The 18,063-nt window shown below is 38.1% G+C and overlaps 1 protein-coding gene across 5 annotated transcripts in view; it reads left to right on the forward strand.

Moving 5' to 3' along the window:
- LEKR1 (leucine, glutamate and lysine rich 1) overlaps positions 1 to 18,063 on the forward strand; it is a 273,093-nt gene that overhangs the window by 226,839 nt on the left and 28,191 nt on the right. For all 5 annotated transcript variants that reach the window (XM_049709738.1, XM_049709737.1, XM_049709736.1 and 2 more), the window contains one exon: positions 4,005 to 4,098. In XM_049709738.1, coding sequence (XP_049565695.1) covers positions 4,005 to 4,098 — 94 coding nt within the window. The remainder of the gene's footprint in view (positions 1 to 4,004; positions 4,099 to 18,063) is intronic.

Genomic DNA, 18,063 nt, shown 5'->3' on the forward strand with positions numbered 1-18,063 from the left:
CCTTCACCATCTTTCTCTCAGCTTGTCAGGGTCTTTTTTTTGTTTGTTTGCTATTGAATCTTGTGCTCCCTTGGGCATGGAGAAATCGTAGCATGGATGCAGGCTCTCAGAGGCACCCAAGGCCCTGCCCCAGACTCAGCCGAAAGGACACATATGGCAGACCCAACATTCCCCATGCCTGTGCCCACTGAAGCAGAGGATGACAGCAGATGCTGGGCAAGGGTCAGGGAGAAAAGAGTTGAGAACCATCCTGGGGAGACAGGGAGGCGTCGAGAGGTAGGACTCTGTGTGAGCCGAGGCTCCAAGGCCCCAGCATGTGCTTGACTGTCCCATTAGACCTCACTTACAAAACACAGACTCAAAGATAAAGTTGTTAAGAATTTCTCAGTGGTGACCACAGAGCATTAAATCTGAAACCCAGGACCCCCTTCAGAACATGGGCCCTGTACAGCTGAATTGATCACACACCCAAGAAGCCCTCCCTGCCTGTGTGTTTGCCAGTTCCTTTGCTCACCATTTTTTCTTGATCGTCTGACCTTCCTTCTGAGATCATAATCCTTCCTGCAAGGCATATTTTTTAGAAGTTGTTTAGCTGGCAGTAAGCCCTCAGATTTTATTTTTCTGAGCATATTTTATTTCGGCCTCTTTCTGAAAGATAGTTTTGCTGGGTACCCAACTTCAGATTGATGGTTATTTTCTCATGGGATTTTTAATATATTATTTTGCTGTCTTTGGCCTTCCTTGTTTCTATTGGAGAATAAGCTTTCAATATGTTTGAGTTCCTTTGAAGACAATATGTTTTATTTCCTCTCCAGCATCTTTTAAAATCTCTTTTAATTCCAATATTCTTCATTTTCACTACCAGGTGCCAGATATGAGATTTATTTTTATTTATCTTGCTTGGAATCCTTTGGGCTTCCTAGATTTATGGGTTGGTATTTTTCATCAATCTGTAATGTCCTTCCTCTCCCTTTCTCTCTCATTTGCTTCTGAAATGGTAAATAGAGAAATATTAGATCTTTTCACTCTGTCCTCCATATATCAACCTCTTTTATATTTTACATATTTTTGACATCATGTACTGCACCCTGTATAATTTCTTTGAATCTCCCTTTCAGTTTATTACTTCATTTTTAGCTGTGAATAATCTGCTATAGGACCATCTACTGAACTTTTCATCTCAGTTATTATATGCTTCATTTCTACAAGTTTGATTGGTTCATTTCAGATTTCATTAGTCATTTAAATTAATCTTTTATTTCTTCCAACATATTGTACATCCTTATTTATATTCAATATCTGAAAATACTTTAGAATTTGTGGCTTTCATTATGCTATCATTTGTGTCTGCTCATTCTTCCTCTTACTAGCTTTAAAAAAAATAATTTTGTGATTCTTAAAATTATGGTCTCATAGGTCTTAAATTTTTATCTGTAGGAATCTCTGAGTTTCAAGTCGAAGATAGGTTTCTCCCAAACATATTGGTGTTTTTCCTACCAGGCATCTGGAGGCAAGGTTATCCTAACACCATTGTAAGATATCTCCTCAATATGAAGCTTTTTGGACCACTCAGGTAGTGTGAATTCAGGATACAAACCTGCACTGGGATTGGCTTGTGTTTACAAATTCTTGTGGGAGATTTGTATTTTCCCCTCTACCTAGCACCAAACTTCAAAGCCGGAAGTTTCTTTTTTGTTCTTTGAGAGGGGATGTTATTTGTATTTTACACATACTGGGTGTGAATTTCATATTCTTACATACAGTATGACAAAAATGCATACTACTTGTGTCCCTCTTTGAGATGCAGTTTTATGCAGGTGAGTTTCCTCTCAAGCTCTTCCTTTCTCTCCTGACTCCCGTGCCCTTCATGGCTGTGAAATTTAATGCTCAAGTACATCAGATTTGGAAAGTACCTTCAAGGTGAGAATTGGCTTCAATGCTCTACTTATTGTTGGGGTTCTTCCTTTTACTTCATTTTTTTAAACCATTAGTTTGGAATAATTTTGTATTTAAAGAAAAGTTACAGAGAATTTGTTTCCCTCTTGTCCATTTTTCATAACCATGGCACATATGTAAAAACTAAGAAATTAATATGGGTATAATACAATTAACTAACCTATAGACTTTATTCAAATTTCACTAGTTTTCCACTGATAACCTTTTTCTGTCCTTTCTCTTGATTTGTGTTTCCTGCATCTTCCTAACTTTTTGTCCAGATCGCTGATGAATTTTAAGATTTTTTTTTATAAGTGAAAACAAAACTTTACTTATTTTCAGTAGGGAAGTTGTCAAAGTACCTAGTCTGACACAGTTCTGAAAAAAAAGTCTGGGGAGTTTTGTTCTTTTCAATCATTTTCCCTCAAATAATATTCATAATCCTGGTTACCAAGTTGATGTGTCTTTATGTTCATGACCTTAAAATTTTCTAGCCTAGAAATGTAGGCACTATTTTTATTAAAAAATGTTTAATAATACTGTAAGAGTGAAATGAGAATACAGATCAAGATAGATTGACAGTCTATTACAATACTCTTGGTGGGAAATAAAGTCAAGAACCTTAACTGTTAGTAGTCGGAAAGGAAGGGAGGAAACAGTTCGAGGTGCACCACGGAGCAGAATACATAGAACTTGTTACTGAATGGATGTGGTAGAACAAGAAGAAGGAAAAGTCAGAGATGACTCAGGGATTTCAAGCTAAAGATTGTGACTGTTGAAGGTTTCAGAAGTCAAAAGGAAAGGCAAGACCGTTGGAGATGATGATGAATTTGTTTTTTGATGTGTGGAATCTTTGGTGTTGATGGCTCATCAGGGTGGAGATGTCTAACAGGCAGTTATAAATGAAAGTCACAAGTTTGAGAAAAGGGGTCAGAACTAAAGGGAAGAGGGTGATGATGGAAAACAAAGGGATTAGAAAGAGGAATAAGCAATGGAAAAGAATCACCTACACAGAAAATAAGAAGGGTTATGGTGATTATAGAAGGGGGTGGAGGGACTCCCTGATCAACAGGCATACTTTTGCCACCACTTGTGATATTTAAAGTCTTAACTTCAGGGCCCCTGGAGAAATGTTCTCATGAATCTCCCACACTTACTTCCACCCAGAGGGTCACAAACTTAGCTTTAAGACCCAATTACGTGGGGACTTCCCTGGTGGTGCAGTGGTTAAGAATCCACCTGCCAATGCAGGGGACATGGGAAGATCACACATGCTGCGGAGCAACTAATCTCGTGTGCCACAACTACTGAGCCTGTGTGCCACAACTACTGAAGCCCGCGCACCTAGAGCGGGTGCTCCACAACCGCAATGAGAAGCCCGCACACCACAACAAAGAGTAGCCTCCACTAGCCACAACTAGAGAAAGCTCGCATGCAGCAGTGAAGACCCAACACAGCCAAAAATAAATAAATTTATTAAAAAAGATCCAATTATGTGGATTAAAATATTAAAATGTTCTTTGTGTTTTCTCTCCTATTTTCTAGTATGTTTTGTACTATACCACATTTCAGATGTTACCCTCTACTTAATTCAGTCTGTTCCTATTAGCACTTGAGATAAATAAAAGAAAAATAAATCTAGCAGGAACTACAAACGTGCTCGTTTTGTGTCATATCCCAACACATTTTCCTTTTTTAAAGAAACAAAATATGACCTAGTGTTAGAATTTAGTCATAAACTTTAGAACCACAATGTATAGTATTTTATTATATTTGTGACTACACATATGTTGTTACTATTTCATGCAAAAATAATAATATTACTTATTAAGCAAAAATTAAGCCTGAGAAAATACTTACCTTGTTGCCAGTGTTTTTAAATTGCTGTTAACAACAGTTAAAATAGTATGTAGTAGCAGTACACACACACACACATATGTATATATATATATTTCTAAAGAGAAGAATAAACAGACTGAGTTGTGAAATAATCCCTGAGCCACGAACTGTAATTTAAGAAGGGTGTTAAGGGTGTGTCTTGACTCATTTGTTGTGTTTATGATTTTCAGGGAATTGATGCTGATTTCACATCAGAAAAGCATGGAGCAGTTGCAGGAAACCCTTAGACAGAAGATGCTGAACGGTGATAACTGGAGGGAGAAGGTAACAGTAATGTGGCTTTCAGCAGCATGTGTCTTATTTGTTTTTAAAAAATTCTGTCCATTTGCCAGGCTACTTCAGATAGGTCTCTTTGCTTCTATGCACACCTTTGATTCTTTCTGGAATTTCCTAGACCAAACGTGCTTACAATATATGTTTTTTACAAAATATTAGACAAGTAGGAAGTTAAAACATAAGAATAGAATTTGAAATCTTATAAGATTAAGATAGCTGTTAGTTCTTATGTAAAAGCATAATTTTTACTTTTAAATATTTACCCTTTTTCCCATAAAATGACAGAATCTGCATTTGACTACATCCTTAAAAGCAGGGGAATATTAATTCATTCTTATGATTTCTCTGCTTTTAAGAAGATAATACAAGAGAATGAACAATGACCAATGACTTAAAATTATTCAGTTATAAACTTCTGGCAAATAAAATGAATAAGTATTTAGCTCACTATTTACAAAGAAGATGTTTGCTTTTAGAGTATGAAAAAATTGCATTGACTTTTGTCTTTTCTATATTTTTCAAACTTTCAAGAGTGAATATGTATTGCTTTCATAATTTTAAAGAATACAAATCATACTTTTAAAATTGTTAGCCCCTGCCTTCTCAGGCCTTGCACAGCTCTAGTCATTGAGGCTATAGACATCATCTTCCTGTCATAAACTTCTCATACTTTTTGATTGATCCCTTGGCTTTATCATGCATACTGTGCTGAAACCTTCCAAGCTGTTTCTTTTCCCCCACCAGTACCTAATCCTAGCTCTAGCCTTCTGTCTTGGTTTTCTGATTTTGTCTTACATGTGCATCTAGAACTAGAGCTGGCTACTGAAATTCAGATTGTTTGACTGAAGTCCCAACAATGTATTTGGTTATCATCAGATGCTTCTCCTTGGTGACTAGACCTTATAACTTGTAACCTCAAGCAACAATTGGTGGCCACCTTCAAACTAATGTCTCCACCTGGAATTCCCCACTCTGCCATCCACAGATGAAATCCTTTAGGTATTGTTGCTGGGTCAGGTTAATTCTAAATTTGTCACTTTCATTTCCAGTCTTCACACAGTTGGCCATACTCAACCAGTCTGGCCCTCTATAAATCAATCCCCCTTCCCTTATCCTTTGGGGACAGCACATTCAGGCTATAACAAAAATGATCTCTATAGCAACAGTTCCATATGGGCAACAATTAAAATTTGAGAATATGGACTAAAGTTGCTCTAAGTGTCTCATTCTTTTGTTTTATTTTATAGCATAGGCTTCTTTTTATTATAGATCTTTATTGCAGTATCATTGCTTCACAATACTGTGTTAGTCTCTGTCGTACAACAAAGTGAATCAGCCACATGCACACATACATCCCCACAACCCCTCCCCGCTAAGCCTCCCTCCCCCCCTCCCCATCCCACCTCTCTAGGTCATTACAAAGCACCAAGCTGATCTCCCTGTGCTATGCTGCTGCTTCCCACTAGCTAATTATTTTACATTCAGTAGTGTATATATGTCGATGCTACTCTCACTACATCCCAGCTTTCCCCTCCCTCCCCCGCATATCCTCAAGTCCACTCTCTATGTCTACGTCTTTATTCCTGCCCTGCCACTAGGTTCAACAGTACCAGTTTTTTTTTTTTTTTTTTAGATTCCATATATATGCGTTAGCATATGGTATTTGTTTTTCTCTTTCTGACTTGGTTCCATGTCCTGGCTATTGTAAATAGTACTGCAGTGAACATTGTGGTACATGTCTCTTTTTGAATTATGGTTTTCTCAGGGTATATGCCCAGCAGTGGGATTGCTGGGTCATATGGTAATTCTATTTTTAGTTGTTTAAGGAACCTCCATACTGTTCTCCATAGTGGTTGTATCAATTTACATTCCCACCAACAGTGCAGGAAGGTTCCTTTTTCACCACATCCTTTTTTCTAGATTTTTTGGTAATGGCTGTTCTGACCGGTGTGAGGTGATACCTCATTGCAGTTTTGATTTGCATTTCTCTAATAATTAGTGATGTTGAGCATCTTTTCATGTGCCTCTTGGCCATCTGTATGTCTTCTTTGGTAAAATGTCTATTTAGGTCTTCCACCCATTTTTGGATTGGGTTGTTTGTTTTTTTGATATTGAGCTCCATGAGCTGTTCGTATATTTTGGAGATTAATCCTTTGTCTGTTGTTTCATTTGCAAATATTTTCTCCCATTCTGAGGGTTGTCTTTTTTCTTGCTTATGGTTTCCTTTGCTGTGCAAAGCTTTTAAGTTTAATTAGTTCCCATTTGTTTATTTTTGTTTTTATTCGCATTACTCTAGGAGGTGGGTCAAAAAAGATCTTGCTGTGGTTTATGTCAGTGTTTTTCCTATGTTTTCCTCTATGAGTTTTATAGTGTATGGTCTTACATTTAGGTCTTTAATCCATTTGGAGTTTACTTTTGTATACGGTGTTAGGTGGTGTTCTAATTACATTCTTTTACATGTAGCTGTCCAGCTTTCCCAGCACCACTTACTGAAGAGGCTGTCTTTTCTCCATTTTATGTTCTTGTCTCCTTTGTCATAAATTAGGTGACCATATGTGTGTGTGTTTATCTCAGGGCATTCTATCTTGTACCATTGATCTATATTTCACTTTTTGTGCCAGTACCATACTATCTTGATTACTGTAGCTTTGTAGTATAGCTTGAAGTCAGGAAGCCTGATTCCTCCAGCTCCGTTTTTTTTCTCAAGATTGCTTTGGCTATTCAGGGTCTTTTGTGTTTCCACATGAATTGTAAACTTTTTGTTCTAATTCTGTGAAGAATGCCATTGGTAGTTTGATAGGGATTGTATTGAATCTGTAGATTGCTTTGGGTAGTATAGTCATTTCACAATATTGATTCTTCCAATCCAAGAACATGGTATATTTCTCCATCTGTTTATGTCATCTTTGATTTCTTTCATCAGTGTTTTATAGTTTTCTGAGTACAAGTCTTTTGCCTCCTTAGGTAGGTTTATTCCTAGATATTTTGTTCTTTTTGTTGCAGTGGTAAATGGGATTGTTTCCTTAATTTCTCTTACTGATTTTTCCTTGTTAGTGTATAGGAGCACCACAGATTTCTGTGCATTAATTTTGTATCCTGCAGCCTTACCAAATTCATTGATTAGTTCTAGTAGTTTTCCAGTGACATCTTTAGGATTTTCTATGTATAGTAGTATCATGTCATCTGCAAATAGTGACAGTTTTACTTCTTCTTTTCCAATTTGGATTCTTTTTATTTCTTTTTCTTCTCTGATTGCCATAGCTAGGACTTCCAAAACTATGTTGAATAAGAGTGGCAAGAGTGCACATCCTTGTCTTTTTCCTGATCTTAGTGGAAATGCTTTCAGTTTTTCACCATTGCGAATGACATTTGGTGTGGGTTTGTCATAACATGGCCTCTATTATGTTGAGGTAGCTTCCCTCTATGCCCATTTTCTGGAGAGTTTTTATCATGAATCAGCATTGAATTTTGTCAAAAGCTTTTCCTGCATCTATTGAGATGATCATTTTTTTTATTCCTAAATTTGTTAATATGTTGTATCACATTGATTGATTTGCATATATTGAAGAATCCTTGCATGCCTGGGATAAATCCCACTTGATCATGGTGTATGATCCTTTTAATATGTTGTTGGATTCTGTTTCCTAGTGTTTTGTTCAGGATTTTTGCATCTATGTTAATCAGTGATATTGGTCTATAATTTTCTTTTTTGTGTGATATCTTTGTCTGGTTTTGGTATCAGGGTGATGGTGGCCTCATAGAATGAGTTTGGGAGTGTTCCTTCCTCTGCAATTTTTTGGAAGAGTTTGAGAAGGGTCGGGGTTAGCTCTTCTCTAAATGTTTGATAGAAGCCATCTTGTCCTGGACTTCTGTTTGTTGGAAGATTTTAAATTACAGTTTCAATTTCATTACTTGAGATAGGTCTCTTTATATTTTCTAATTCTTCCTGGTTCAGTCTTGGAAAATTGTACCTTTCCAAGAATTTGTCCATTTCTTCAAGGTTGTCTATTTTATTGGCATATAGTTGTTTGTAGTAGTCTCTTATAATCCTTTGTATTTCTATGATGTCAGTTGTCATTTCTCCTTTTTCAACTCTAATTTTATTGATTTGTGTCCTCTCCCTTTTTTTTCTTGATGAGTCTGGCTAAGGCTTTATCAGTTTTGTTTATCTTCTCAAGGAGCCAGCTTTTAGTTTTATTGATCTTTGCTATTGTTTTCTTTGTTTCTATTTCATTAATTTCTGCTCTGATCTTTATGATTTCTTTCCTTCTACTGACTTTGGGTTTTGTTTGTTCTTCTTTCTCTAGTTGCTTTTGGTGTAGAGTTTGATTGTTTATTTGAAATTTTTCTTGCGCCTTGACGTGAGATTGAATTGCTATAAACTTCCCTCTTAGAACTGCTTTTGCTGGGTCCATAGGTTTTGGGTTGTTGTGTTTTTGTTGTCATTTGTTTCTATGTATTTTTTAATTTCTTCTTTGATTTCTCCAGTGATCTCTTAGTTATTTAGTAGCTCACTGTTTAGCCTCCATGTATTTGTGGTTTTTACAGGTTCTTTCCTGTAATTGATTTCCAATCCCATAATGTTGTGGTCAGAAAAGATGCTTGGTACAATTTCAATGTTTTAAAATTTTCCAAAGCTTGATTTGTGACCCAAGATGTGATCTATCCTAGAGAATGTTCTGTGTACACTTGAGAAGAAAGTGTATTCTTCCACTTTCAGGTAGAATGTTCTATAAATGTCAATTAAATCTATCTGGCCTATTGTGTCATTTAAAGCTTGCGTTTCCTTATTTATTTTCTGTTTGGATGATCTGTCCATTGATGTAAGTGGGGTGTTAAAGTCCCCTACTATTATTGTGTTACCGTCGATTTCTCCTTTTATGGTTGTTAGCATTTGCCTTATGTATTGAGGTGCTCCTTTGTTGGGTGCATAAACATTTATAATTTTTATATCTTCTTCTTGGATTAGTCCCTTGATCATTATGTAGTGTCCTTCCTTATCTCTTGTAACAGTCTTTATTTTAAAGTCTATTTTATCTGTTACGAGTATTGCTACTCCAGCTTTCTTTTGATTTCCATTTGCATGGAATATCTTTTTGCATCCCTTCACTTTCAGTCTGTATGTGTCCCTAGGTTTGAAGTGGGTTTCTTGTAGACAACATATATATGGGTCTTGTTTCTGTATCCATTCAGCCAGTCTGTGTCTTTTGGTTGGGGCATTTAATCCATTTACATTCAAGGTTATTGTCGATATGTATGCTCCTATTACCATTTTCTTAATTGTTTGGGGTTTGTTTTTGTGGGTCTTTTTCTTCTCTTGCGTTTCCCGCCTAGAGAAGTTTCTTTAGCCTTTGTTGTAAAGCTAATTTGGTGGTCCTGAATTCTCTTAGCTTTTGCCTGTCTGTAAAGCTTTTGAGTTCTCCATCAAATCTGAATGAGATCCTTGCTGGGTATGGTTGTAGGTTTTTCCCTTTCATCACTTTAAGTATATCCTGCCACTCCCTTGTGGCCTGCAGAATTTCTCCTGAAAAATAAGCTGATAACCTTATGGGGATTTCTTTGTATGTTAATTTTTGCTTTTCCCTTGCGGCTTTTAATATTTTTTCTTTGAATTTAATTTTTGTTAGTTTGATTAATATGTGTCTTGGTGTGTTTCTCCTAGGGTTTATCCTGTATGGGACTCTCTGTGATTCCTGACTTGGGTGACTCTTTCCTTTCCCATGTTAGGGAAGTTTTGCTCTATAATCTCTTCTTATGTTTTCTCAGACCCTTTCTTTTTCTCTTCTTCTTCTGGGATCCCTATTATTTGAATGTTGGTACATGTAGTGTTGTCCCAGAGGTCTCTGAGATTGTCTTCAATTCTTTTCTTTTTTTTTCTTTATTCTGCTCCTCGGCAGTTATTTCCACTATTTTGTCTTCCAGCACAAGTATTCGTTCTTCTGCCTCAGTTATCCTGTTATTGATTCCTTCTGGTGTATTTTTCATTTAGTTATTTTGTTGTTCATCTTTGTTTGTTTGTTCTTTAGTTTTTCTAGATCTTTGTTAAACATTTCTTGTATTTTCTCAATCTGTGCCTCCATTCTAATTCTGAGATTCTGGATCGTCTTTACTATCATTACTCTGAATTATTTTTCAGGTAGATTGCCTATATCCTCTTCATTTATTCTGTCTTGTAGGTTTCTACCTTGCTCCTTCTTCTATGACATATTTTTTTGCTGTCTCACTTTTTTTCTTTTTTTTAATGAATGGGATTGTGTTTCTGTCTTACTGGTTGTTTGGCCTGTGGCTTCCAGCACTGCAGTTTCTAGCTGTTGGGTAGAGCTGTGTCTTGGTGCTGCGATGAGGACTTCTGGAAGACCTTACTCTGATGAATATTCCCTGGGGTCTGAAGTTCTCTTTTAGTCCAGTGGTTCAGACTTCGGGCTCCCACCACAGGAGCTCAGGCCCGACTCCTGGCTCGTGAACCATGATCCTGCAAGCCATGCAGGCAGCCATGCAGGAATCAGGCTCCTTGACTTCAGACTATACTACAAAGCTACAGTAATCAAGACAGTATGGTACTGGCACAAAAACAGAAAGATACATCAATGGAACAGGATAGAAAGCCCAGAGATAAACCACGCACATATGGTCACCTTATCTTTGATAAAGGAGGCAGGAATGTACAGTGGAGAAAGGACAGCCTCTTCAATAAGTGGTGCTGGGAAAACTGGACAGGTACATTGAAAAGTATGAGATTAGATCACTCCCTAACACCATATACAAAAATAAGTTCAAAATGGATTAAAGACCTAAATGTAAGGCCAGAAACTATCAAACTCTTAGAGGAAAACATAGGCAGAACACTATGACATAAATCACAGCAAGATCCTTTTTGACCCACCTCCTAGAGAAATGGAAATAAAAACAAAAATAAACAAATGGGACCTAATGAAACTTCAAAGCTTTTGCACAGCAAAGGAAACCATAAACAAGACCAAAAGACAACCCTCAGAATGGGAGAAAATACTTGCAAATGAAGCAACTGACAAAGGATTAATCTCCAAAATTTATAAGCAGCTCATGCAGCTCAATAACAAAAGAACAAACAACCCAAACCAAAAATGGGCAGAAGACCTAAATAGACATTTCTCCAAAGAAGATATGCAGACTGCCAACAAACACATGAAAGAATGCTCAACATCATTAATCATTAGAGAAATGCAAATCAAAACTACAATGAGATATCATCTCACACCAGTCAGAATGGCCATCATCAAAAAATCTAGAAACAATAAATGCTGGAGAGGGTGTGGAGAAAAGGAAACCCTCTTGCACTGTTGGTGGGAATGTAAATTGATACAGCCACTATGGAGAACAGTATGGAGGTTCCTTAAAATACTACAAGTAGAACTACCATATGACCCAGCAATCCCACTACTGGGCATATACCCTGAGAAAACCATAATTCAAAAAGAGTCATGTACCAAAATGTTCATTGCAGTTCTATTTACAATAGCCCGGAGATGGAAACAACCTACGTGTCCATCATCGGATGAATGGATAAAGAAGATGTGGCACATATATACAATGGAATATTACTCAGCCATAAAAAGAAACGACATTGAGCTATTTGTAATGAGGTGGATAGACCTAGAGTCTGTCATACAGAGTGAAGTAAGTCAGAAAGAGAAAGACAAATACCGTATGCTAACACATGTATATGGAATTTAAGGGGAAAAAAATGTCATGAAGAACCTAGGGGTAAGACAGGAATGAAGACACAGACCTACTAGAGAATGGACTTGAGGATATGGGGAGGGGGAAGGGTAAGCTGTGACAAAGCGAGAGAGAGGCATGGACATATATACACTACCAAACGTAAGGTAGATAGCTAGTGGGAAGCAGCCGCATAGCACAGGGAGATCAGCTCGGTGCTTTGTGACCCCCTGGAGTGGTGGGATATGGAGGGTGGGAGGGAGGGAGACGCAAGAGGGAAGAGATATGGGAACATATGTATATGTATAACTGATTCACTTTGTTATAAAGCAGAAACGAACACACCATTGTAAAGCAATTATACTCCAATAAAGATGTTAAAAAAAAAAAGTAGAACAATAACAAAGTGAAAACTAAAATTAGAATAGGAAACTAACAGCTATGTTAGAAAAAATATAAAAATAAAAATATAGATGAAACAACAACTAGAAGGTAAAACAGAACCACAATAGTAAAAAAGAGGAGGAGGAAAAAAAAAAGTGGAAAAGGCCTTGGCTGTGGAGGGTGGGGCCTAAGCAGCGGTGAAGTTTGGGCAGTGGGCGGGCCGTATGCTTAGGACCCAAAGGGCTGGAAAAGGAAGTGGGGTGGGTCGGGGGGTTGTGGGAGGGGGGGCTTAGGCTCAACAGAACAGAAGGCTCCAGGCATGCCTCCTACCTCTGGTCTTAGAGGGTGGGGGGGCCCCATCTGGGAGCCCAGCGTGCTTCCTGGGCTCCAGTGGGTGGTGCAAATGCCCTCTGCTCCTCTGCTGCTCCTCCAGTCTGGAGGTCCCCTCCCACCTGCCTCTCCTGATCTCCCTGCCCTCCTTCCATGCCCCCAGGACTCACGCAGCCTGGAGGGGGCTTTGGAGGGCGTGGGACCAGCCTGGGGGCTCGGCAGGTTCCCAGTGCCCGAGTGAGCGTGGCAAACGTCCTCTGCTCATTTCCTGATCCTCTGGTCCTGGAGGGCCCCTCTCAACTGCCTCTCCTGTTCTCTCCTGACCTCCCTCCTATGCCCCCAGGACCAGCCTGGCCCAGAGGGGACCACTGAGCGTGTAGGACCCAGCCCGAGAGCCGGGCAGAGTTCCCCAGCTTATTGGGCAGGGGAAATGCTGGGCCCGCTCCCCCTCTGATCTGAGCCCCTGAGGGTCCCTCCAGGCGTGGGAACCCCTCCCCTTCCTGCCTCTCAGTCACCCCTCAGGGGCACCTGTCCTGTCCAGGCTCCACTTCTCCTCCCCCCTCAGTGTCCCCACATCCTACCGGTGCTCTTGGGGGTTCTTCCCATCTCCCTGGACGTCAGGGTCCCCCACCAGCATCCGGCAGGCACCCTAGTTGTGGGGAGATGCGAACTCTGCATCTTCCCACACCGTCATCTTGACTCGGAACCTCCAACATAGGCTTTTTCTTCTCCTTCTTCTCTAAAGCCCACACTTCTTTAATTACTTCTATTTTTTTTAGCCTCGGTGTACTAAGTTGGTTAGTCTATCCTTATTCACTTCCCCTACCCTTACCAATCCATGTTTAAAAATATGAAAAGATGACCCACCTATCTAGCAATCCAAAAAATTCAAATTAAAGCAAGGAGAGATTATTTTTCACTGCTTCAACTTTGTCTTGCGGTGAAAGTCTAGTGAGATAGTCTTCCATTTTTACTCTTTAAGGGACTGGAAATTACACACAGCCTTTTGGAGGGCAGCTTGGCAATATGTATAAAGAGATATTATAAACATCCCATCTTTTGAGTCAGAAATTTCACTGATGGGTACTTCCCTGGTGGTCCAGTGGTAAAGAATCCACCTTACAATGCAGGGGGATAGGGGTTTGATCCCTGGTCAGGGAACTAAGATCCCACGTGCTGCGGGGCAACTAAGCCCACATACCACAACTACTGAGCCCACATGCCACAACTACTGAGCTCACATGCCTCAAGTAGAGCCTGCTTGCCGCAAACTACAGAGCCCACACGCTCTGGAGCCCATGCACCACAACTACAGAGCCCACGCACCGTGGAGCCTGTGCACCACAACTAGAGGAGAGAAAACCTGCATGCCACAACTAGAGAGAAGCCTACACACCACAATGAAGATCCCACATGCCTCAAAAAAGATCCTGCGTGCCGCAACTAAGACCCGATGCAGCCAAAAAGAAATTTAATAAATAAATAATTAATAAATAAATCTTTGAAAAAGTAAAAGAAATTTCACTGATGGAATTAGTGAAATGCAGATGGAGATTCACAGATCATTCCTTTCCCTCAAACTCCTGAGCTCCTCTTAGATTGACAAAATGAACTTTCCTGCCTTTGCTTATGTAGAAGTTCCCCATCTCTTTGGTCACACCCCACCAATGACCTTCAGATATAATCCACTGGAAAAGAAGTCTCTGCATCCATGATCCACTCTAGTACTGCTGCTTACTGTGCCCTATCCCTGAGGTGCTAACACAGCATGCCGACCACGTTAGTGTTAGCATCTGACCATATAAAACTATATGTTCTTGCTTTATGCTAAGTTAATTTGTTGATGAAAATAAACATATGTGAGATTCTCTAAGTTCTTATTAAAACCATGATATCTTTCTAATAAATTAATTATATCATAGATGTATTTTGGCCTGTGTAATTTTCTTTAATATAAATGGACATTTCATTCTTTTGAGAGGACATGACTTTTTGTTAATAAACCTTATAATTTAGCTTAGTAGTAAATCAAGATCCAGACCAGTAAAGCCAGCGAATGATAGTTACGCTTGGCTGTGTTAGTTATTGAGACTATGAATTAAAAGTTCCCTGAAAGTCCTCTCATAAGAAAGGAGAATCGCTAATATGACATTGTCATCTCTTTCTTGGGTCATTGTGCCTTTGCATAGGAATGAAATGTTCCCTTTACAAATGTGTAATACACATATTAGAATAAACTTCATAACTTAAATGCTTTTAACAGTCAAAAAAAGTAGATAGCAATTTATGCCCTTGCTTAATTATTTTAGAGTATGTAAAAAGCACGTAATAGAAGCAATAGTTGCTGTGCAACAAGGATGGCACATTTTTAAATAACTGAGTATTTACTAATTATCATGGATTTTTGTTTATTTCAAGTATTGCTTTGATGTGAAGAAAGCAAATTAATGTGCATGCTGAACATTTTAAATTGGTTCCAAATGCAGTGTTGTTACTTTTCAGTTAAAATGTTGTAATTAAGGGCTTGCCTGGTGGCGCAGTGGTTGAGGGTCCGCCTGCCGATTCAGGGGACACGGGTTCGTGCCCCGGTCTGGGAGGATCCCACGTGCTGTGGAGCGGCTGGGCCCGTGAGCCATGGCCGCTGAGCCTGCGCGTCCGGAGCCTGTGCTCCGCAACGGGAGAGGCCACAGCAGTGAGAGGACCGCGTACCGGGAAACAAAAAAAAACAAAAAACAAACAAACAAAAACTGTTTTTTGTAATTAAAACATTTCCCACAGCCAGACTGCTTACAATAAGTGATAGTCACCTATTGACTATCACTTTATAGTGCCATAAACAAATTCCAACCAAATATTTTCTTAGATTATTACTAAGATATCACATTATGGAACATCTTAGGATTATACTATTGACCTCATTTTAAACAGTACATAGCGTTTTGAGAAACCAGTAGTTAAAACAAACAAAACCTTAATTCCTGACTAAGCAAATGGATTGATAGTGAAAACTCAGGGAGAAAAAGTTTACTTCAAGAAATAATTCCAGCATTGAAGGGTGAGGCAAAAATAATCCAAATTCTTCTTTAAAATGGAAGAGCCAAATGGCCTAATAATTCCTAATGTACCTCAGTGTACTGTTAATAGAATTAAAAAAAAAAACTTGTAAAATACAATTTGACAGAGATAAAGTCGTCATTTAAAAAATATCAGTTTTCATTTATGTGTAATTAATGTATGGTTAAAATGAATATTGAGGGTACACTTTAATTTTTAAAATTATGCCATGTAATTTTCAAAATTGAATTAATAAAATCATAAAATTTTAGGTCTGGAATAGCCTGCAAAGATCATCTGATTTAAACCCTTAATCTACATAATAAAAATAGTCTCTATTATTAGAGTGTTTACTATATGCCAAGCCTTGTGCTAAATGCTTTTCATCAATATAATTTTAATCATTCTAACATTATTATTCCCATTTGCACATGGAAAAAAATAAAGCTCAGAAGTTAGGTAATTTGCCAAGGTTATATAGCCAGGAAATGAGAACTGATAGAACACCCCCACCCCCTTCCAAAATGAGAGCTAATACAAAGTCCAAAATGTCTGTATTTGGCTTAGGTAGACTAACAGGAACCAGATTTACCCTCCTTCCTGAAACAACTAAAACACTGGAGAAAAGATAGAAACAATGGTTTCAAGACACTGGACATCAGGCAATGAAGGACAGTGATTCTTGGAGATAAGAGACAAACAAGATAACCCCTGTGATTGCCCTAACTTAGTGCCTTGAAATAAATTTAAGGCCATGGTACAGGGAGTGGGAATCCAGGTGGAGTGTGGCAGATTCTCTGAGTTGAGGAGACCTTATGAAGAGTGCAGGGAAGCTAAGTGGCTAGAATTCACAGGATAGTGTTCTCAGGAGACAGCTGCACAGAGAAAGAATATTGGATGTCTACAAAGAAACCCCATTAATTATATGTATGCTCAGTGCATATAAATGGGGAAACTACCCAGAGCAAGGGAGACCATCTGAAAGGATCAGAGATAATGCTTACACAAGGCCAATAATAATGCCTGTTCTCACCAGCCAGACTGGAAAACCTATAATTCATAGGGCAGTAGGTAGAGTTCTCAGAAGGGTCTTGCATCAGTAGTAGGGAATAATTAGCCCTAGACTAAATGCTGAGCTGGTCCTGCTCAACAAATTTTAAAAGGAAGGCATTAAAAAAACTCAAGCTGATTCCAAGAAACTTAACTACATCCCAGAAGAGAGTTCAAGAATATTTATAAGAATACAAAAATATCCAGCATTTAACAAGATAAAATTCACAATGTCTAGCATCCAATCAAAAATTGCCCTGCATGGAAACAGGAAAATAGGACTCAAAATGAGAAGAAAGATCAACAAATAAAAATTGACTCAGAAAGGCACAGATGTTAGAATTAGCAGACAAGGACATTAAAACAGTTATGATAACTGTATTCCATATGTCCAAAAACTAGAGGAAAAATTGACCATGTTAAGCAGAGATGTGGAAGATATAAAAAAGACCTAAACTGAATTTATAGAGATGAAAACTACAATTGTCTGAGATGAAAAGTATACTGGATGGGATTAATGGCAGATTAAACATTCCAGAAGAAGAGGTTAGTTAAATTGAAGACACAGCAATAGAAACTATACAATGAAATAAAATAGAAAAGAGACTCAGAACAAAAAAAGGGCATCAGTGAGCTGTAAGACAAATTCAAGTGGCCTAATATATGTATAATTGGACTCCTCAAAGGACAGGAAAGAGAGGACAGAAAAAATATTTGAAGAAATAACAGTTAAAAAAAACAAAATTTGATGAAAACTATAAACCCACAGATTCAAGAAGCTCAGCAAACCTCAAGCATATTCAAGAAGCTCAGCACACCTCAAGCATTATAATCCAATTGCTCAAAATTATTAATAAAAAGAAAATCTTAAAAGCAATCAGAGAATAAAAGACATATATGAGGAACAAAGATAAGGGTGAGAGCTGATTTTTTTTATCATAAACAATATAAGCAAGAAGACAGTGGGACAGAAAGTATTGAAAGAAGAAGGGTGGGGCAGGGGTGAGGGGGTGGTGGTGGGAGCTGTCAACTTAGAATTCTATACAAAGTGAAAATATTTTTCAAACATGAGGGTGAAATAAAGGTCTTTTCAGAATGAAAAAACCAGAAAAAATGTATCTCCAGCACACCCACACTATAAGAAATGTAAAAAGAAGTCCTTTATTCAGAAGGAAAATTATACCAGATGGAAATATGGATCTACACAAAGGAATGTAGAACACCAGAATTGGTAACAATATGGATAAATATGATATTTTTATCATTTAAATTTCTTTAAATTATAATGGACTATTTAAATTAAAATATTAATAATCTAATGAGATTTATAACACGTAGAAGCTAAATATATGACAACAATATCACAATAGCTGGGAAGGGAAAGATGGAAGTATACTATTGTGAAATTCTTTTTTTTCTTCTTTTAAGCTCTCGTAA

This window comes from Orcinus orca, chromosome 5 (genome assembly GCF_937001465.1).
Source record: "Orcinus orca chromosome 5, mOrcOrc1.1, whole genome shotgun sequence".
Lineage (NCBI taxonomy): Eukaryota > Metazoa > Chordata > Mammalia > Artiodactyla > Delphinidae > Orcinus > Orcinus orca.